The sequence below is a fragment of the Periophthalmus magnuspinnatus genome, chromosome 19, assembly GCF_009829125.3.
Source record: "Periophthalmus magnuspinnatus isolate fPerMag1 chromosome 19, fPerMag1.2.pri, whole genome shotgun sequence".
NCBI classification, from domain to species: Eukaryota; Metazoa; Chordata; class Actinopteri; order Gobiiformes; family Gobiidae; genus Periophthalmus; species Periophthalmus magnuspinnatus.
Window position 1 is genome coordinate 5,658,534 of NC_047144.1, and position 21,609 is coordinate 5,680,142.

General features: G+C 40.8%; 2 protein-coding genes across 2 annotated transcripts; both read right to left on the reverse strand.

Moving 5' to 3' along the window:
- Positions 1-5,805: 5,805 nt before the first annotated feature.
- LOC117387505 (gap junction delta-3 protein-like) lies at positions 5,806-7,423 on the reverse strand. Its single transcript, XM_033985019.2, has 2 exons — positions 7,223-7,423; positions 5,806-7,142 (listed from the first exon to the last, which is right to left on the reverse strand). Exon 2 carries the CDS (start codon positions 7,000-7,002, stop codon positions 6,166-6,168), a length of 837 nt encoding a protein of 278 aa, XP_033840910.1. The 5' UTR covers positions 7,003-7,142; positions 7,223-7,423; the 3' UTR covers positions 5,806-6,165.
- A 968-nt stretch (positions 7,424-8,391) lies between these two features.
- Positions 8,392-17,600, reverse strand: top2a (DNA topoisomerase II alpha). Its single transcript, XM_033985170.2, is given in 36 exon segments — positions 8,392-8,612; positions 8,680-8,909; positions 9,349-9,468; positions 9,683-9,732; positions 9,802-9,973; positions 10,131-10,292; positions 10,360-10,483; positions 10,554-10,733; positions 10,821-10,904; positions 11,060-11,206; positions 11,526-11,617; positions 11,690-11,885; positions 11,957-12,157; positions 12,232-12,366; positions 12,440-12,671; positions 12,748-12,896; positions 12,983-13,104; positions 13,178-13,292; positions 13,379-13,455; positions 13,458-13,470; positions 13,554-13,663; positions 13,793-13,898; positions 14,069-14,179; positions 14,260-14,385; positions 14,487-14,644; positions 14,714-14,852; positions 14,936-15,073; positions 15,260-15,361; positions 15,630-15,803; positions 15,949-16,161; positions 16,280-16,377; positions 16,451-16,596; positions 16,669-16,732; positions 16,810-16,900; positions 16,985-17,131; positions 17,428-17,600. Coding segments are annotated over 36 exon segments (4,671 nt in total). The 5' UTR covers positions 17,446-17,600; the 3' UTR covers positions 8,392-8,483.
- Positions 17,601-21,609: the final 4,009 nt, after the last annotated feature.

A 21,609-nucleotide genomic window follows, 5' to 3' on the forward strand; every position in this document is an offset into this window, starting at 1 on the left:
AATTGATGTGGGTCACTTACAGGAGCGCGCCCGGGACAAGGACAGGCCTCTCGCAAGCACGCGCACACTCTCACAAAGGTGAAACAGAAAGGTGAGGTAACACAGCCAACGTGAAATGTCCTTCAACTGTCACCCGCTGTCATCTGGAATAAAAGTATGGTCTATGTCATCCGCACGCATGCCCTCAAAATATGCCTCATTGGAGGAAAACGCAGGTGCACACATAGATCTCCCTTTGCATGTCACTTTTACACTGACACCACATTTCAGAATGACATTTTTTACGAAGCCTTTTCAATGTTATCAACTACTAAGTGACCTGGATAAAAGCTTGGCAATGTCCTCACCTATTGGCAGCCATGGGTAACGACTCTGCTGTGTGTGTGGAAGCAGGCTGGAGAATATATGAGATAAATAACCAGTGATATTGAGCGCATTCATCATCCGCTGACAGTAAATTCACACAAGAAAATTGACATTAGCTCATAAACATCTATCACCGCAGTGTGTATTTGGCAACACACATTCCGGCGGGCGCTGCAGAAGGAATGTGAGGCAGATGCAATGGAGCAGAAGGGGGCTACATTATGGTATTTTTATGTTTTATAGCAGTGTGGCGCTCTCTTCCTCTTCTCTCTATCATTTATGTCTTCCTCTTACTTCCTGATTCATTTCCAGTCTACCAGCCTTTTGTATGTTTGTCCAGTTAACAATTCTCTCTTCTCTAATTCGTTAATAAGGGGCACGGAGGTCTGGTGTAAAGAGGGGAATCCCAGGAGCTACCGAGGCCTGCTTCATGCCCACTGGACTGGAAGGAAGCCAAAAATTCAGTTGCTCACACCCCCCACGCATTATCTACAAGAGCGAGGGAGAAGATTCAAGGAGATGGATGTCTTCAGGGCTCAACAGCTGTGTAACTTATACTATTGTAAATCTGGAGCAGAGGAGGTTTGCATCACTGCTGCAAGGCTCAGCTTTCACCCCAGATAATAAAGTAAAGGTGATGTTCATTTTGCACCAACATTATCAATAAGACACATAAATATGACTCTGACCTACACTTGTTTTAGAAAGTGAAAGCAGGCGTTATATCATTTTGTGCATTCTACCAAATACAGCTTAGTAAAAAACAAAAAAACAAAAAAAAATGAGCACACTTAGACAGTTACAGCTTGTTTATCCACAACAGCTTCTCAGAGAATAGAAAAAAGTCAATTTATTGTCAAAATAAAAAGAGAAATGTAAGATTCAGTGTCCAGGGAATCATGAAATTAAACCAAAATACAGTATGGCAGACACCTGTTTCACTTACACCTTAAAATGTGTGAGCCTGTGCTATGGCTGAGGATGATAACAACATTTTCTTGACAATATTTTCTCACCCTGTCATCCTGCGCTCATACTGTGAAGCTGTAGAGGTCAGGGTTCAAACTGTGAAAGCGGCAAATGTCAAATGCCTCTTCACCTACTGCGAATGTCACCTTGATTCATCTTTGGAGAAGTCAAACATCGGCGACACAGAATACAGGAAGTGCTTAGAGGAAGTAACTGGGTAAATGAGTACTCGAATACTGCGTTGCGTAACGTTTGGACATTGCGTAATCGTGCACGTTCGGACCATTGGGTGAGGGGGTTGTAGGTTCAGCTGGGAGACAACGTGGAAGTAGAGGAGAGCTTATGGCCCTGTCTCCGAGCAGAAGACGGAGAATGACTGAGAGAGGCAGCCAATGGGGGTGGAGGAGAGCAGGAGCTTGGTGATGCCCGTGCAGTGTGTGTGTGTGTGTGTGTATGCGCGATGGTGGGTGGGCGAAGAGCGTGGTCCGTGCTGGTATTTCTGGGCTGTCACATCGCGTTAGTGTGCAGCCAAGCTCGACTGCTGAGCACACCACTCTGGACAGCCCCTTGCAACACACCCGGGCCGCGCGCTCCCACACACATTTGAATTCACAAGGACGCACGGGGCCTACACTTGAGTGGACACATATACGCCGTAATGTCCCGCGAGGCCCGCAAGGACATCCAAAAACAAGTGAGCACCGAAGGAGCTTTGACAGAAACCAGGGGGAGAGACCTCAGCCCCTCAACCTTACCCCCAACCAAGCAGGCGTCCGTTCAGCTCTGTGCGTAACTCCACACCTGGCACCACTAAAAAATGTCCTTTTATTCCTATGGCCAGTACTTTTAGCCCTCAGAGAGTATGTTCTAAGCTTTTTGGTTTCCAGTCTCTTTTACATTTACAAATTGATGCAGTCAGGTCAAATAAAAGTGCTGTAGATGTTTTCCAAAACAGATGGCAGAAATAAAGGACTGCCAGTGCTGTGTCATGCTTATAAAATACACTAAAATATAAAGACAAGCACGACAGGAGATTATATGAGCAAATTACCTACTGTTTATAGATTGTGATTTCTGATTTCTTTAAATAAATTCCACAAAAATGCTGCAGAGAAATGCCCAGGTCCTAAAAATGTTCTCCCTTTCATTAAAATTGCGAAAAAAAATACTTGCATTTCAATCAGGACTAAATAGTGCGTGGAGAAATGTAAATATGTGCAGTTATTAGCCTCTGAGCTTGAGGGCAGAAGTCATTCCAGATGTAAAGAATGCACAGAGAAAGAAAGCAGCAGCTATCAAGAAACATGCACACATTGTACACACATTATCAAACTAAATAAAAATATAAAACATAACCTAAGACCTGATGGCTGATGTGCAGCTCCAAAACAGTCTCAGGCTTTGTCTTAACTGAAAGGCTAGTTCTATAGAAATGAGAGCACAGTGTCCAAATTGCCCCCTCTTCTGGCAGGTAAAATATAGGGGAAAGTGCACTGTAATACTGGGCTGTGTGTAGAAACAGATGGATGAAGTTTGACATGCACTGATCATCATCGGGGAAACAAGAGCCATCCTGACCACAAGGTTTGCCACAAGGCCAAGGTTAGCCACTTCTCAGGTCACTGCTGTTGAACCAGTCTGATGGTCACGATGGTCACTGCAAGCCAATAAGTTTGATGAAGATTAAGGAAGATGTTATATGTTCTTTCAAATCAGCAGCTGTGGACTGAGGATGATATTGTAAAAAGCCCATAATAAAGCGTCTACATGTTTTGGATGTCGCCAATAGTTTACCCTGTTTAAAAAACTGTCTCAGCTGTAATGCCGTGAGTTGTTTAAGGGCATTTACTTGGCGAATAAAAACAATGCCAGGAGTAGATATGTGTGTTGACAGATTATTAGTTGAGGCATGGTTGATTGATCTGTGTAAATTTAGAAGTATCTGTTGCTGTAGTAGTATGGGTTGGTCTTCCTCCTGCACAAGTTGTTATTTATTTATTTTTATTAATTAATTTATTTTGGATATTGCAGACAAACATAGATTAATTTATTTTATTTTATTTTTTTATTATTATTTTTTTATTTCAAGTAGATTAATGAACACAAGAAGTCAGTATACATGTATCCAGTGCACTTACAAATAATAATACACATTTCACATACATTTTTATTTATGATCAAATGGAATGGGAAAAAACAACAACTAAGTAGATACAAAACAAAGCTCGCTGCTAATGTGATGCTAGAGTATATGGTGAGTGTTAATATTATTAGTATTATTAGTATTTTTTTTTAATTTTATCTACTGTAGTTTGTAGTTAAATAGGCTGCATCATGTCTTCCTCTTACAGTCCCCACATATACAGTAAATAGCTTCAGTGGATGTATTTCTTTTATCCTTCTACAAAAGGACTTGTAAAAGGTTATAATGGTCTATCAGCAACTCACCTGGTGGACACGATGACAGTGGCTCAGGTCTGTCCTTGGACAACTGTAAATGCGCTGGGAGTGATAGGTGGTGGTGGTGGTGGTGGTTGTGGTGGGGTAGATGCTGCTGAACCAGTCTGACAGCCACATTTAAGTCAGCACCAGGGCAGCTGTGGCTACAGATGTAGTTTATCCCCACCAAGTGTGGCCTGTAGCACAATGTAAAACCAAAGCATTTCTTTTCCATAACACCAGGCCTAAACACTGACCCAGTAATCATTGAATCTCAGTGACATATGCATATCTTTGAATGTAATTACTCTGTTATTGTTCTATAGGTTTACAACATTTAGTAGAAGAAAATATAATAATCAAACTCATTTTAAACTGGAAACTGTAAGTAACCTGTCTTATTTAGTTTTTGTGTGACAGAGTTAGTTTTTGTGTGTCTATCAGCCTTTCTCAAGTTGTACAAAAATGAACTTGTTTACAGCATCAAACGCCAGTTGTGCTCCTAGTCTGCAGCCCAGGAATAACCCAAAACTGATAAACTGAGCCCGAGTCGGTTGTAGCACGCTGTGTGTTGTGTGGTGTGGGAATGACTTTGCATTGCCTGAGTGCGCCTCTGTGAGTACGACAGGGAGCACAGGTACAGCGCTGGGACCCCCTGAAGTGTCTCATCCAAACTGCACATCCTGAGAAAGATGTTAGCGCTTCCATCTTCTGCGAAAACAAATCGTGACCTACATTCCACTACATCTTGTGCCGTCATGCCTCCCTTCCCACATACAAAAAAGAACATCTATACATTGAATCTCCCATACAAAGGCAGAGGAGACAAAAGATACTGCGCTTTGACGTTAATCCTCATTGACTTCCTTGTTCCATTGAGGAGCCCGGGCGTTACATAAAAAAACACATCTAACATTCGCCTGTGCGCTTCAAAGGCTTTACGCACGGCTCTCAATCTGCATAAGGACGTGTCCAGCAAACAGGGGGAGGCCCATGCTGTTCAGAAATAGCCTTGAATTGTAAAGACAGGTCTAATGTAGGTAAACTTTTAATATATCAGGCACATTTTGACTATAAAAGTGTTGGGTTGGCCACTGATCCTATAGGTCATATAAATAAATATGACTGACAACTGACAAGAGTGGAAATGTTTGACAATTACAAATGACATCCTCTACATTTAGGTTGTATTTATGTGTTTAAAGGTGTGTTAATAACATTATCTATTCAAATTTTTTCCTGGTCCAATGTCTCCCTCTGCTGGTAGTTTAAAATATTGTCACGTACTCAGGCTATTACACCTGAGTATCATTCATCATTTATTCTGAAACGGCCCAAGTAAGAGACAATAGAACAGGGATTTACACAAGACAAGTTCACATTTCATTTTTCACAAACTTTAAAAACACATTAACATTATATGGTCCATCTCTGTCAAATTTAATGGCAAAATGGTCATAATATTCTGTTCATTTTTCAAAGAATCTTTCATTTTTACTGAATTGGAGTCAAATTATCTTAAATGAGCCTAAAATATTCAATAATAAATAAATAAATTAAATGAAAAACATAAAAATAAATAAATACATAAAATTAAAAATAAATAAATAAAAATAAAACAAAATAAAAAATAAAATAAAGAAAAGCCAAACAAAAAGGCTGATTTAGCCAGCATAGCCTACTGTTATGTCACTAAAAGACAAAGTAGCATAAATCAGAGAAATATACTGTACTCCACATTCCCCTTGATCTTGAAACAAAAGTTTGAAAACAAATTTGAGTGAATTTTAGGTGTTGTTTCCTCTTTGATTGTTTCAGTGACTTATCTGAACGATGTCTTGCCTTCTCATCAACGCTTATCTATGCAACTTCCTGTCCTAAAATGAAAGTCAGACCACTCAGAGAAGCAGTTTACTCAAACACATACTGTAGGCCTGTATGAAGAACAAATGTTTCCCAAAATGGTGCATAATAAACAAATCATACTAGTTTAGGCAGTATTAGAGTTAGCACAAACAACTGCAGTATTTAGCAGAATCAGACAAACTTTATTGATCCACAAGAGAAATTACACAGCACGCACATTAGAAAGGAACAACAAAGAGCGGAAAATAAAACTCAAAATTAAAAATAATGAAAGTAGCAAAAAAAACAGTAAAGAAAAAAAGGCACAAATATACAGACATGTTTATGTACAAATCGAACAAAATAAAATATAGTAAATACAAAATATAGGCATTATAGAAAAGGTGGTGGTGAGGTAAGAATAAACAACAAAGATGAAAATGGTGACTTGGACAAGACATAAAGTTATCTATTACATAAGGGTGAGTTGTTGAACAGTTGTATGGAGTATGCTATGGATGTAGTACTAGTAGTAGTAGTAGTAAGTTATACTGTAAGAGCTCTTGTGCTCACAAACCTTCCAGGCTTATGTTTCTGTCTAGGATTGTTGATCTTTCTGGGTGTGTTACTACTCAGAGATGCCCCCTTTAGCTTCACATTGCTGGCACATTGGACATTCACTTGAAGCTTCTCCTCTTCACCCTCCCGCTTAATATTGTGCCGATTTTGACAGTCACAGTCTTGCTCGTGCTCCTGGCTTGTACAAAACCACTTCAATGAGCTGTAAAACAGTTCTGCACAGCTGGAAATTGCTGCCACCAGCCCCACAACGAAGTAGAAGCATAGGAAGATTGTCTTTTCAGTAGGACGTGATGTGAAGCAATCTACAGTGTAAGGGCATGGGAATTGCATGCACGGGAAACGGTCTTCAACTTTGAAACCATACACCAACCACTGTGTAACCAAAAAGACAATTTCAGCAACAAGTCGGAAAGCCACACTGACCAAGTAGAACCTTTGTTTCCTGACCTCTCTGTAGTCAATGCAACTACTTTGATTGCTGGTGGATGTATCACTCTTGTTCTTGTGATGGTGATGGTACATTAGAAAAAGCAAAGAAGGAGTAGCAATCAGAACAATGTGGAAAACCCAAAATCTGTACTGGGAAATTGGGAATGCCAAGTTATAACACACTTGCTTGCATCCAGGTTGAAGGGTGTTACAAGCAAATTCTTCTTGTTCATCCTGGAATAGGTCACTGGCCACTGTTCCGAGAATCGAGATGCGAAAAATCAGCATGAGAAGAAGCCAAAAGTGTCCCAGCATAGGGGTGTAGTCTTTAAGGACTTCAAATAGCTTGCTTAAGAAACTCCATTCACCCATGATGGCTCAATTAAAACTCCTTAAAAATGAAAAACAACCAAAAAATCTTTAACACCCAAATTGAGAACTTTTTGTTGTAGCACATACAGGTATAGGTTCCATTGGTTCCTTCATGCAGCCAGGAGTCACAAAAGCATCACCTGAAATCAAGAATGATCATTTAATTAAAAAAAAAAAAAAAGCAGTTTGAGAGAATTAGAAGCAATTTGCGTGATCTTACCTTTTTAAAAACGTATTCTTCAGAGTTGCAGAGTTGCGTCACAACCTGCTCCTACATGCTACAAATGCAGGACTGACTGTACAACTGTTTTCAAACCAGATAAGCAACTCAAAATGACACGTACAGACAAAAGATGCTGGACATTCCTTTCAAAAATATATCAACTTGCAATTGATTTGATATCCTAAACTCAATGAAACCACATGCACAGTCAGTTTGCTCCTAATAAGCATGCGTTTTGAGTTTTTTTCCATATTTTAATTGTTTGGGCGGCAACGATAGGAAATTCCTGTTCTAATCTGGACCCATCAAGAAGCCCAGACACAGCTCATGTTTACTGAAGAATGGCAACGTCTTGATGAGTTTACGAAATGGCAGGAAGAATCTGAGACACGGGACTACCAGCGTGTTGTTTAGTGTTATTTTCACATCCCATCCTGTATAGAAAAATGTGCTTTGTCACCTGTAAATCGACTCTACAGTAGATTTAGAGAGGCTCAGGTTTCTTCATCAAAAATGTTTAAGTTACACATGCTGCATATTTAGTCCAAAGGCTTCTCTCAAACAACTTTTTACCTTGTGATGTTGTCTGGTAATACAGGAAAGTGCTTCACTGTGTTTTTAAACTCTATACACCTTATAATTTGGATTTCAGCCCTGGAATTGCCAATGTCTAGTCCTATTTTGTATAATCATTCAAGCCCCTAATGGGTGATGTCACACATATTAGGATGGAGTTATTAATTTGAATTTATAACCATCATATTTACTACTCTATCCTCAGACCTTAATCACAAGGAAGTGATATTTGGTACGCTAATAGGTGTGAGATCAGCCATTAGAGGCCGGAAGGGTTATCCAAAATATGTCACTTTTCAGTTGTTAGTTGTAGTCAGTGGTAGTTTCAGTGTAATTAGCTCCTCCCTTCAGGAAGATATAAGGCAGTGTCCCACAACAATCTAACCAGAATTGAAGAAGCCGCTTGGATGAGTGGCGACTTTCACTCTAAACTTATGTCCAGTTGAAAGAAGAGCTGAAAGAACAATGTTAGCTTTATTAACTAAATTAACAGCCATAAAAATATTTACAAGACAAACAATTTAACATACATCCATTTAAAACTACCAAGCAACTTTGTGTGAAAATACTGTATTCTAAGTATTTATGCAACACATTCAAATAAAGTAAAAGCATATTTTAAAAGCCAAGAGAAAAAATACTGAAGAACCTATCCTCAGTTTTACATAGTAACCAAGTGAAATTATTCTTCATCTGAGTCTGAATCCAGGATATAATTAGTCGCTTTTTTAGTGCGAGAGGATTTGACTCGTGCTGGTGCTTCCGCCTCAACTGACATGTTAAAACTGTCATCATCCTCCCACTTCTTTTTCTGCAAAGAAAAGTTACAATGTAAATTTGAAAGCAAAATAAGAATTTTGTTTGTTGTAGTATCTCACCTTGCTCCCAGCTGTGGTTTTAGCTTTGAGTCGTGCCCTGAGGTCGTCCGATTCACTGTCTGAGTTGTCACTCATCGCCTGCTTGCGTTTGAAGACCTTAGCCTTTGCAGCAGGTGCTTTCACTTCAGCCTCAGAGTCACTGGAATTGAATGAAGGCACTTTCTTGCCTGCCATTTTGGACGTAGCTTTGGGCTTTGAGAGGGCGTCCAAGATGGAGGGCTGCTTTGCATCTAGGACAATACAAATGACATTGTGACAGGAGGCTACATCGACTATTGGGAAGAATTTGGCTGTATGGTAAATATCCTAGCATCACTTTACAATCTGTCAAGCCGGCCACAGATTGACTGTACGTATGTCACAGCATCAGATATTGTGATTTTACCATTATTTACAATTATCGACCAACAGCAAAATCCTTAATTTATGTTTTTCACATTGCCTCATGAATTACCCTAACTAGGGAATGTCCCCAGCTTTATGTCTTTAATTTTTACAAACAGATTAAATAAACTAGTTTACTCTTGTTAAATTTCATTATTATTATTATTATCATCATTATTATTATCAACAATAGTATTATTATTATGTATGAGTAAGTATGAGTTAATTATGACCAGATGATCAACAAAATAATTTTGACATCTTTATCCGAGTTTTTACAGTTACCTCCGAGTGCCTTCTTCCTGGGTGCAGCTGCTTTCTTGACCCCAGCAGGTTTCTTTGCCGCAGCCGTTTTTGCTTTAGATTGAGCCATTGGTTTTGACGGAGCTTCTTGACTGTCAGAAACTGGAATAGCAGAACATAAAATTGCATTAGTTTTATCAATCAATTGTGTGGTACACTTCCAGTAATGATATGCAAATTGAATATATACACACACATATGCGTGTTTGTATGTATGTACATATATATATACACACGCATTTATTAGAATTATTAGAAGTATTTTTCAAGCTATTCTATTATGACAGCATAAATGTAAATGGGCTTAAAGACATACTTAATTTGTCCTCTGTTGTTTTAGCCGTCTTGCCTTTTGCAGCTTTCTTACTGTAAATCAGAAAAAGTATGAGTAACATTTATACACCTTTTTGCCAACATGTCTTATGTAATACTCACACGACAGGTTTGTGTATGGGAGAATCCATGTCGCTTTTGTTTAGACTAGGCTCTGGTGCAAAGCTGTCATCATCACTCATTACTGTTTTTTTACTTGTTTTGTTTTTCTTTCCCCAGTCGTCAAACTCATCCTCACTGTCCTCCCCGCTGGACATGCTGTACTTGATCACAGCTGATGAAACAAAAACATGCATTAGCTTTTTCATTTTACTTTGGATGTTTGGCAAAAGGAGATTGCAAATCATTATTTTTCAAAATATTTGTGGTCTGATTGTATCTCAAGGAAGCAGACAGAATCCCAGATCATCAAACTAGGTTAAATCAGTTACCTTTAGCTTTGCGTTCAACCCTTTCTCTTGGGGCAGATGGTTCTTCGATTTCCATGGTGTCGTCATTAGATTCTCCCTCGTCTTCTGACCATTTGTTTTTCTTCACTTTCTTTTCCGCAGGTTTAAAGGAAAGAATGGTTTGTTTCCCAGTCTTTGATGGTGCTGAAAAAGAAGTACCAAATCAGCCATCTTGTCACCTAAGTAACATCCATCTTTTACCATCACTTACCCTTCTCTTTCTTCTCCTTAGTCTTGGTTTTCTTGGTTAATCGTGCTGCAAGTCCCATCTCCTCAGACTCTTCCACAGGTTCTCCATCATCCCCAAATTCCATTTTCACCACTATATTTTCATCCTGTAATTACAAACATACCATTTAACAAACATACTTGTTATAAGGGTAAAAAAGATCAGACAGTCCAAACCTTGACTCTCTTGCCCACTCCTTTCTTTTTGTGGGCCTCAGCCTTCATCGTGCTCGTGACCCGAGGAATCACACGTCGGCCTTGGGGGGTAGGAAGAGTCTCCTTTTTGACTTTCAGCAATTTGCCTTTTGCTCCCTTTGCAGGTGCTGCAGCTTCCTCCTTTTCTTTGGCTTCAACGCGCTAAAGAAGGGCACATTTTAAGGCATAAGGATAAGACTGAAAATAAAACAACCACTCCACTATTTGTTCTCCAACAATGATAAGCACCTCTAGCTCCTCAGAGAAAAGGGCAAGATCCTCCTTCCACAGATCAGCTGGACACTTGTTCTTTAGGATATTCAGTTCTGTGAGCTAAATAATGTCCAACAGTTAATGCATGAACCCCAAATTTTATATATATAATATATATATATATATATATATATATATATATATATATATATATATATATATACACACACACACACACACACACATAAACAACGACATCAACACAAGCATCCTACCTTGGCATCCCTTTGTTTGCAAAGCTCATCTTTCTTCTCTTTGGTCAAGTACCACATAGGCATAGACAGGAGGTAGTTGTAATCTGGCCCAGTTGTGTCTTTCTCCTTTTCCTCTTCATCTCCATCTTCTTCCATCTCCTCTTCATTCTGCAATAAACCAAATCTATTTACTTTACAAATGAAACTATTATCAAATAACCAATTCAAATAATGATCTTCTGCTCTCCTTGGGTTGCGTCTGTTGATGTCTTCAAAAGCCAACTCAAAACGCTCTTATTTGGTCAAGTGTTTTGAGATGCAGTAGTTTTTAAGCGGCTGCTATGACCAGCACATTGTTGTATTGACTATTGCAATTATGTTTTATTTTTATGTGTTTTAACTTCTTGTGAAGCACTTTTGACTTCCCTGTCTGTGAAAACGTGCTATATAAATTAACTGCTTGAATATGACCGATGACCTAATATACCTTGTCTTGTGCTTGTTTCCAGGCTTTAACTGGGTCAGAATCGTAGCCCATCTTCTGTAGCATTTGAATTAACTCCTTCTTTGGCTTGTTTTCTAGATGCAAATAGAAAATTATTAACTTTGTGCCTGTATCAGTTGCTGTTACACCAAAGACTATCTACCAACCGATGACCAAGGTCCCTTGGATCTTCTCCAGGATGAAGCGGGCCTGGTTGCTGAGCTTTGAGCCCTCTGCTCCCAGCATACCTGTCATCCAATCTTTCCTCAGCAAATAGTACTTCATTCTCAACTCAAAGAAATCCTTCATTATTTCCTGTACCGTCTCGTATTTCTTCAGACTGCCCACATGGTCAAATAGCACCTAAAACACAAGTGTTTGTTAATTACATTCACCTTGTGAAGATGGCCATTCACTATTGATATGAGGATTACCATGGAGTTACAGGTGAGGCTGTTTTGTAACTTGAACACTTTATGAAGTCCTGCAGCTTCGGCCTCCCTCAGTTTCTCCGGGGTCATCTTCACCACGAAGCGCACTGTGGTGTCTGTGTGGTAGTCCTTGTAGTCCGTGATCAGAGGCGGGACCTTTTCAGTGCCATTTAACATAGGCTCCAGTACATTCTCTTTGTAGGTCTTAAACAAAACAAGCATATATCTTATTGATGGATATTCCCTTGTGTACTTGTAAAATGACTTCTTTGACAAACCTGTGTCCATATTTTGACTGGTAATTCAGAGATCTCAATGGTCTCTGAGTCAATGATGGAGACTTCTCCACTGTTCAAGTAACTATTGTCCATGACTTGATCTATTGTGCCTCTAAAGCCTTTGTAGCTTGGGAGCTGTGAAACAAAAAATGTTTACTTTGGTCCTTATTTTAAAAGAAGCACTGAATAATGACAGGTGAGTGTGCACCATGGGCTGAGGCTCCTCTCCGTTCAGCATGCGGTGGATGTTGCTGATGATCTCTCGGATGTCATAGTTGGGGATCCTACTGGCCCACCCTGTGCCAATGCCATCTGACCCATTCACCAGCACTGTGGGGATGATGGGAATGTACCACTCGGGCTCAACTCGCTGGTTATCATCATAGTTGTACTTCAGCAAGTTGTCATCCATTTGAGGGAAAACAAGACGAGCCAGAGTACTTAAGAAAAAAAAGAAAAATTAGCACTGCATACTTGGCACAAACAACGACATGAGCATAAGTTCAGCTTTGGTACCTGAGCATAGTGAAAATATATCGAGGGCTTGCAGAGTCCTTGCCACCATGCAGCCGAGTACCAAACTGACCAAGAGGTTGCAAGAGATTCAAGTTGTTGCTGCCGACAAAATTTTGAGCCAAACCAACAATGGTCATCATCAGGGAGGTCTAATGAAAAATAAAAATGCTGTCACAAATGTTCACAGTGCAAGACATAATGATGACCACCATTTTAACAGTTAAAAGAAAGTCACCTCTCCGTGATGGTATGCGGACATCTCAGCCACAGAACCAGCCAACTGTGCCACCTTGACCTCACGTTTGTCATTCCTCTTGAAGCAACAGAACATCACCTTCCTCTGGCCAGGTTTAAGGCCTGATATACAGTCAACCATGTTAATAAAAAGTAGCTGTTGACAATTGTGTAGCTAGGGTAACATTATGCTTACCATCTACAAGGCAAGGGATAGACCTTTCATTATCAGAGTTGGAGAAAAGAACAAGTTCTTTGTTGACAAAGTCATTGTAGGAAAGAGATTTGGTGGCCTGGCCATACAGGTAGTCCTATTAAAAAAAAAAAAAAAAAAAAAAAAATGACATTAATGACTTTTGGCAACAATAAAACAAACCACTCAAAGATTTCACAATACCTCTGGCAAGTTGTGCTCCCGGCGCTGTCGCCTGTCAATCATGAACTTTGTAAGCCATTCTTTACGCTCATCACATTTTTTTTGCTAAAGGCCTGGGAAAACAATATATCCATCAAACCTTTTAATAAATGTAACAGTAAAGTATAAATTAAGATTGAGAAAGTTGAAAACCTACAAGTGTAATAGCATCATCATCCTCAGGTCCAGAGTACTTAAATGGAATGCGGTGTCTCTGCATATCAGAGAAGTATTCCTTGGCCTCTTGTGATGTGCTAGTACCCAAACCTAGATTGTCAAACCAAATGAAATGTTAGGATAACAAAGGCAAAGACACATGTGAGACCCTGTCAAAGTTCTGGTCATAAGAGCTGCTTACTTTGGTGGAAAACTACCACACAGTGGTTTAGAACAAACCTTTGTAGTATTTGATTTTCCAAGATTTGATATTTGCCTGGCTTTCCTTCCATGTGTTGAACTCTGGAATGCTGTAAAAGGACAGTTGTGTTTTCTTGTGGGATGCCTAAAGACAAAAAAATGAAAACAAAAAAATATATTAGTGACAAGTTGTGAAGGAGAGCTTTTGTACCACAAGATGGCAGACTTTACAATAGAACTGTTTGGGGATTGTTACTAGTAAACCCTTGACAGGCCCAAGAAAAAGAAATGATAGCATTCCTCAGGGCAGCTTGCCTTGATAATGGGAGTAATGAACTCTTCTAGAAAGTTGTGACGCAGGAGTGACGGCCAGTTGTGGTGAATGAAGTTGATGAGCAGGCCTTTAATGTGGGAGCCATCTTGATCCTGATACATCATAAAAAGCATGAGACAAGTTGGTTTACACAACACTTATTACTTTCACATTAGAGATAAAAAATCTATACCTGATCTGTCATAATCATGAGCTTGCCATAACGCAAGGTCTTCAGTGATTCAGGGTCACTGTAGTTCTTCTTGTACTGCAGTCCAAGAATCTTTATGATGTTGTTGATCTCAGCATTCTCCATTATCTACAATACAGTATTAAATAAAGATGAACAACAACGTACATTTTTGTAAAAAGTGGTATATCCTTCAATTTCTCAATTAGAGTGGTTAATAAGGGACCAACCTGTTTATGAGAGGCTTCTCGAACATTGAGCATTTTTCCTCGAAGGGGAAAGACGCCATAGCGATCCCTGCCAATTACACCTAGACCAGACACAGCCAGTGTTTTGGCTGAGTCTCCCTCAGTGAGAATAAGAGTACAACCAATGGAGTTCTTCCCTCCTGCAAGAATTAAACCCAAGTCAGAAGAGGCAGAAAGCTTAGCTGAAATTTGATAAGCATCTGAATTACCAGCATCATTGGCATCATCCAGTTTCGGTACCCCTTTGATTTTTGTGTGTTTGACAGCAGAGCATTTTTTGTTGAGCTGTGTCTGAGCCTTGAATTTCACCCAGTTCATAACACTTTCCACAATGCCACAGGTGGTAGCCTATGGAAATACAACTGGTGAACTTAGCTTGGTGAACACTCAAAGGTATAATTTGAAGACCTTCAAAGTGACTTCATACATACCTGTTTAATAAACTTTTCAGTGAGGGGGCAGGTGGAGCCAAAGCTTTTCTGCTGCAGAGTCATGTTCTCTTTGGTCTGAGAGTCAAAGGTTGGATTCTCAATCAGGCAGTTCACAAAGAGCCATATGTGGTTCTTCACCTGAAAACCAATAAGATACAGAGTGAATTTATCAAAGAAATACAGATTGTGATTCCATCAGCCTAATTTTAACGACTATCTTTATCCCATTAGCAATTTATTGCTCAAGTGTTAGTATTCCTGTAGAAGTATAAAAAAATAAATACATAAAATAAAATAAAGTACAGTAACAATAAAAAATAATACCTGAAAAGGCTTGACAGCAACTCCAGCTTTGTTTTTCTTTTTGACCACATCTATGAGCTTTGAAATGACCTGGTCAGCAACATAGTCAACGTGTCTTCCACCCTGGACGGAGACAAAACATGTGTTATAAGTCTTCATTATGATGGTGGCTGGGACAGAAGCCAAACATGTACTTAGCAGTGAAGGAAGCCAGAGTGTAATTAATTTGCATCTACTTGAAGAGGCAGAAGCATTACTGTAAAGACTTGATAGACACTAATGCCAACAGACCATGTTGTGTAAAAAAAATTAACCCAGTAGGCCATTTAGGCAGCCCTGACCAGCAGCTGCTTAGGAGTAATAAGGGATGCATCACTTCTCAATAGATTACCTTTGTTGTAGCAATGCTGTTGACAAAGCTGACTTGTTGGAAACCCTTTTCACTCATGGTGAGGCAGACCTCCCAACGGCCATTGACAACCTCATGGATTACTTTAAGGGGCTGTCCCACCTCATCCACTTTGTCCTTCAAATACATGTCCACATAACTGCGGAAACCCACTATCTAAAGACAAATAAAATTGCATTTCATAAGTCTGCAATATTTTAGGTGCATATTTCACATACAAAAGATACATGGGATTATATTTACAAATCAGACTGTGAGTGACATTTGAGTTGTTTGGTAAAGCAAAAACATGATAACTCACTGGTAACCGACTGCCATTAAGGAACACACGGACGCCTTTAGTGGAGCCAGCAATATCATAAGCCCTGCGTGTCATCAGAGCAACAGTGTCCTTGTCCAGAGTGACCATCTTGAACTTCGGCAGATCTGGCTTGAAGGTGATGCACGTGTGATCTTCTCCACTAAAGGGTTTGATGTTGACCTCCCCAGCCCTGCCCATGTTGTCATACCAGGTCTTTAAAAAAAAAAATGTATGTTGTAATATGTTATTTACATAGCTATATCTACACACATACATAAAATGCAAGTTGTGTTATTTACTTCAGGAAGCCAATATCAAAATATATCCTCACCTGCTTAAAAGTCTTCCCTGATTCTTTACATGCAGTCTCCACAGTGAACTTGGTACTAAAGATGTTGCAAAGCTTGGCACCATAACCGTTACGTCCACCTAAATTACAATGTGTATGTGTTAAAGTTTGTATAATTATGCAAGGAAAAAAGCAAAAAATAAATTGCCTGACCTGTGACTTTCTTCTGGTCGTCATTGTAGTTGCTGGAGGTAAGGAGCTGCCCAAAAATGAGTGCTGGCACATACACTTTTTCAACTTTATGCTCCACGACAGGTATACCTTTTCCATTATTCCAAACACTGATGGTGTTGTTTTCACTGGAAACAAACATAAATTGAATTTATTCTAATAAGTGACATAAAGCAAACATAAGTGCAAGTCGTATTTACACATCAATGTTGACTTTGATACAGGACATGCTTGAATCCCTCTGCTTGTTGTCAGCAGCATTTACTGTAGAAGATAGAAAATGTTTGAGAGTGGAATAATTATTATTAGGAGAGCATTAACAACAAAAAAAACATACTCACCAAGAATTTCATCAAAGATTTTGTAAAGACCAGGGACAAATGTTATATCACGGCAGTTCATTCCAACATCCTCATCATACACCCACATTTGCTGAAAAAAACAAAAAAACAGACAAACTCTATATATGATAGTTTCAAATATAATTAGTCGAGGTTTGTGACTGCACCATCCTACCTGGGTAACAGGCTCTACAGAGCCAATGTAGGTGTCTGGTCTGAGCAAAATGTGCTCCAGCTGAGTTTTCTTCTGATAGATCCGCTCCACAGACAGCCGTTTTGGATCCTTCTTTGTCTTTTCCACTGGCTTATTTTCAATCAGGGACTACATGAAACATAAGGATAGGATTTGGCTATATCCACACATGTACTTTGTTTTGTGCAGCATTCTTGATTTGCAGCAATGCATGAACTGAGAGAATATACAACTTGCATTATTGAAAAGACGATAATAAAACGAGCCAACTAACGTAAAACAAATCAGTTGTGCAAGTTTCTTTGATCGGTTGAGGATTTACTGTTATTTTTGGAGACTGTTATAGTCACGATAACCAACGTTAGCTTCGTAAACCTACTTAACATGTCTCGGTTTTTAAGACGAAAAGGAAGCGACACTCTTACCTTTAGTGGTTCTGCCATGTTTTTTGTGTACCGAGAGCCCTGCCTAACGAAAATCAAAAGTCTATTTATATTTGATGAAGGTTTTAGACTCCAAACTCAGCTTGTATCGGAGCAGAATGGCCGCGAACACAGCCTCTCCACTACTTTTGAAAATTCGAAACGTTCAAGGCATCGCTCGCGCCAACCCCCTGGACCAATCAAAACAAAGTCTGCTTTGAGAATTTAACCAATAAAGGTGCTGTTTTTCGCAAAGAACCAATCAGTGAAGGTTACAGAAACTAGAGCCCGCCTACCAACTCCCCGGGACCAATCAGTAACAAGAACATGTTATTTTTGGTTCCGGGATGTGTGGATGGCTCTTTCAGTGCAATGCTTGAATATATTTAATTTTATCAAATCTGAAGCATTTCCAAACGCCCAAAGGCATATTTCTAATCTTCTAATAGGGTAGGCTTCTACTGTTGCCTATGATTAACCAAGCTCACATTGATTTACACAATGTATTCTTTATAACACTGCTTATCAAGACCCAACAAGCCTACTACATTTTGTCAATATAGATATTGTAAATGATGAGGAAATTAGCTTTTTGCTGAGTTTAAAACTCTGTACTAGTGCACACTGCATAAAGACAACTCTTAGTTGCCAGCCACCTTGCCTCTTTTCATTTATTAATGACCCACAATGCTGTGGGCCTATAAGCTGCAACGTCACTGTTAGCCAGGGGAAGGAATGGACAGTTGATGTTGATGCAGCCTGTCACTGTTCACATCACCTGTGTCAAACTGGGACACGTTTCAAAAGCAGCAGGAAACCTCCCCTGTCAAAATGATAATAGGCCCAATAATGATCACATTTATACCCTATAGCACTTTTCTACCTTCAAGGTACTCAAAGAACTTTATATCAAAAGAACCACTCACCCAGTCACACACATACAATAAAACGGCATTGTACGCAGATACTTGGGGCGAGGCAGATGAAGTGTCTTGCCTAGAGACACCGACCTGTCAGACAGAGGACCACTCTATCAAACATGTTTATATCCGTGAACGGGATTCAAACTGCCAACCATCAGATCAGAGGAGGAACACTACCAACTGAACCAGTGTTGCCATTATTGGTCTAAAAACTTTTCAGGAAAGGACACATATAAGCTCTCGTGCAGCTGAAATTTGATGCCACTGAATTGATAACAGTGGTAAAAAAAAAAAAAATAATAATAATAAATGTTATTTATATATATATATATATATATATATATATATATATATATATATATATATATATATATATATATATATATATATATATATATATATATATATATACACATGACACACATGTGTTCATTTTCCTGAATCATGTTTTCATCAATCATTCATTTTCCTGAATCATGTTTTAGTGGTCAGCTCTCCAGCTGTGTCCACATGACCTTTAAGTCTAGCTCTCCTCCCTGCTGACATTGTGAATATGTCGGAAAGACTCTGTAAAGGACAAAGAATTATTAATTACTTGGAAAGGGCAGTAGAACCAGCATCAAGTCTGTGTTGCAAAAGAAACATAACATTTAACCTGCTCAGTGATGTCACACAAAAAAACAACTTGTTTGATTCACAAGTGGATTGTGTGAAGATTGCATTATGTAGTCCACAAGCATCAGAATTGAAATACAACTTATTTGTACAAAATACAAAAATATATATTATAATAATAATAAAGAGAGAATAGCCCTCCTAGTAGACAGCTATATGCAATAGTAATGGTTATGATAATTGCCAGCACTGGAATCAACCAAATGCCACACCTATTGTCTGCTGGTTTCTCAATGATGACAGTTAGATGCTATAACATATTCATCTGTAGGCACAAGAAGGATCTCTAGTGATATTTTAATATCAGAGAATATCCATGCACAAATGGAACTGCACTGTTTTCAGACAGTTTTTGTGTACATTGTGACTTTGGACATCAAATGATATAAGGAAAATGTCTCAACTGTAAGTGGCACAAGAGTTAATCCTTGCTGCACAACTTGCAACTCAATTTTTGGATGAAAAAGGTTCAAACAGCAAGGAAATAATAAATAAATAATCACAACTGCAACTCTGTGCTGTCAAAGACAAAGCAGGACTTTGATCTTAGCACAGACACAGTGCAGTGCATGTAAGAGTGAACTGGATAGGTCCTTTGTTCTGCTCCTGTCTTTAGATTTAGTTATGCTTTTTTGTACAGGCACTGAGCGAGTCAGGAGAAAAGGACACTGTGTAATGTTTGGTAATTTTGCTTGCTTTTAAATGTGGAACAGACTTTGATTAAGTGGGAATGTGTTTTAGGAAACTTTACTTAAAAGCTATAAAAATTGATTACTTTAATAAGGCAAAAAATAAAAATCAAAGCACTGTCGTAACGGTGCGGATAGGACCAAAGGATGCAGACCAGAGCAGTTTTAACAGTGTTTATTTACAGCGGTGAAAATGCAGTCTTTAAACAGGTCACAAGAGCAGGTACAGGAACCGGGGAGCGGGAGACGGGTCAGGCGGGTGCGGTGCAGGTAGAGGCGGGCAGGACAGGACCAGGACGGGGATAGAAGCAGGTGCGGTACCAGGGCAGGCGGATCAGACGAAGACCAGAGCGGGGAGCGGGTGACAAACCAGAGACCAGGACCGGACAGGAGACGAGACGAGCAGGAGACGAGACGAGCAGGAGACGAGACGAGCAGGAGGCGATACCGGGACTGGAACGTGGCGGCAGGAGCTGGGCGAGTAGAGGCAGGAATCTGGAGGGTGCATAAATCCAAATGAGCATTTGCCGGAAAGTACCATATAACAAAGCTTAGCAAGAAACATTCACGTTTTACACGCGGTCGGTCTGGCACCGAGTGTAGACTGCCAAGCCTTCTTGTACTCAGCAGCAGGTGGTGGTGATTAGGCTGATGCACCCCAGGTGTGCACGGGAGGAGTCAGGCACTCCACCCAGCTCCAGACACACAGGTAGGGGAGGGGGAGAGAGCACGGGAGGACAGGGAAACTGACATCATGACAGTACCCCCCCCCTAAGGTCCACCTCCTGGTGGACCCCCAGGCTTGTCAGGATGAGCGCGGTGGAAGTCTCTCACCATGTCGGGGTCCAGAATGCGTGCCCTGGGCACCCAGGATCGCTCCTCCGGACCGTAACCCTCCCAATCGACGAGGTACTGGAGGCCCCTACCACGGCGACGAACGTCAATCAGGCGGCGGACGGTGAACGCCGGGTGGCCGTCAATGACTCGGGCGGGCGGTGGGGGATCGGCCGGAGGGCACAGGTCGCTGGTCCGGACTGGTTTAACCTGGGAGACGTGAAAGGTCGGATGAATCCGGAGAGACGGGGGTAACTGGAGGCGCACCGCCGATGGATTTATGATCCTCATGATCTTAAACGGTCCCAGGAATCGGGGGGACAGCTTACGGGAGTCCGTCTTCAGCGGGACCGTCTTGGCGGAGAGCCAAACCATCTGGCCAGGTTGGTATACGGGCGCCGGGACACGGTGGCGATCGGCCGTCGCCTTAGTGCGCGCTCCAGCCCGAAGAAGGGCCGCCCTGGCCTTCTTCCAGATCCGGCGACAGCGCTGGAGATGGCGCTGAACAGACGGGACGGCGAGGTCCCTCTCCTCCGTGGGAAAGAGAGGGGGTTGATATCCCAGCGATGCCTCGAAGGGGGACATACCAGTGGCGGAACTCACGAGGGAGTTGTGAGCGTACTCTATCCAGGGTAGGTGAGTACTCCAGGTCGCGGGGTTGGCGGAGGCTGTGCACCGTAGGGCCGACTCCAGGTCTTGGTTGGCCCGCTCCGTCTGCCCATTAGATTGTGGATGGAACCCGGACGTGAGGCTAACCGTGGCCCCCAAACTGTCGCAGAAAGACCGCCATACCTGAGAGGTGAATTGGGTCCCTCTGTCGGACACGATGTCCACCGGGATGCCGTGGAGTCGGAAGACATGACTGGTCAGCTGGTCGGCAGTTTCTTTGGCTGTGGGGAGCTTAGGCAGGGCAACGAAATGGGCGGCCTTGGAGAAGCGGTCCACAATGGTGAGAACCACCGTGTTCCCCTGGGAAGGGGGAAGGCCCGTCACGAAGTCCAAGGCGATGTGGGACCAAGGGCGACGAGGAACTGGGAGAGGATGCAAGAGACCAGAAGGGGGTG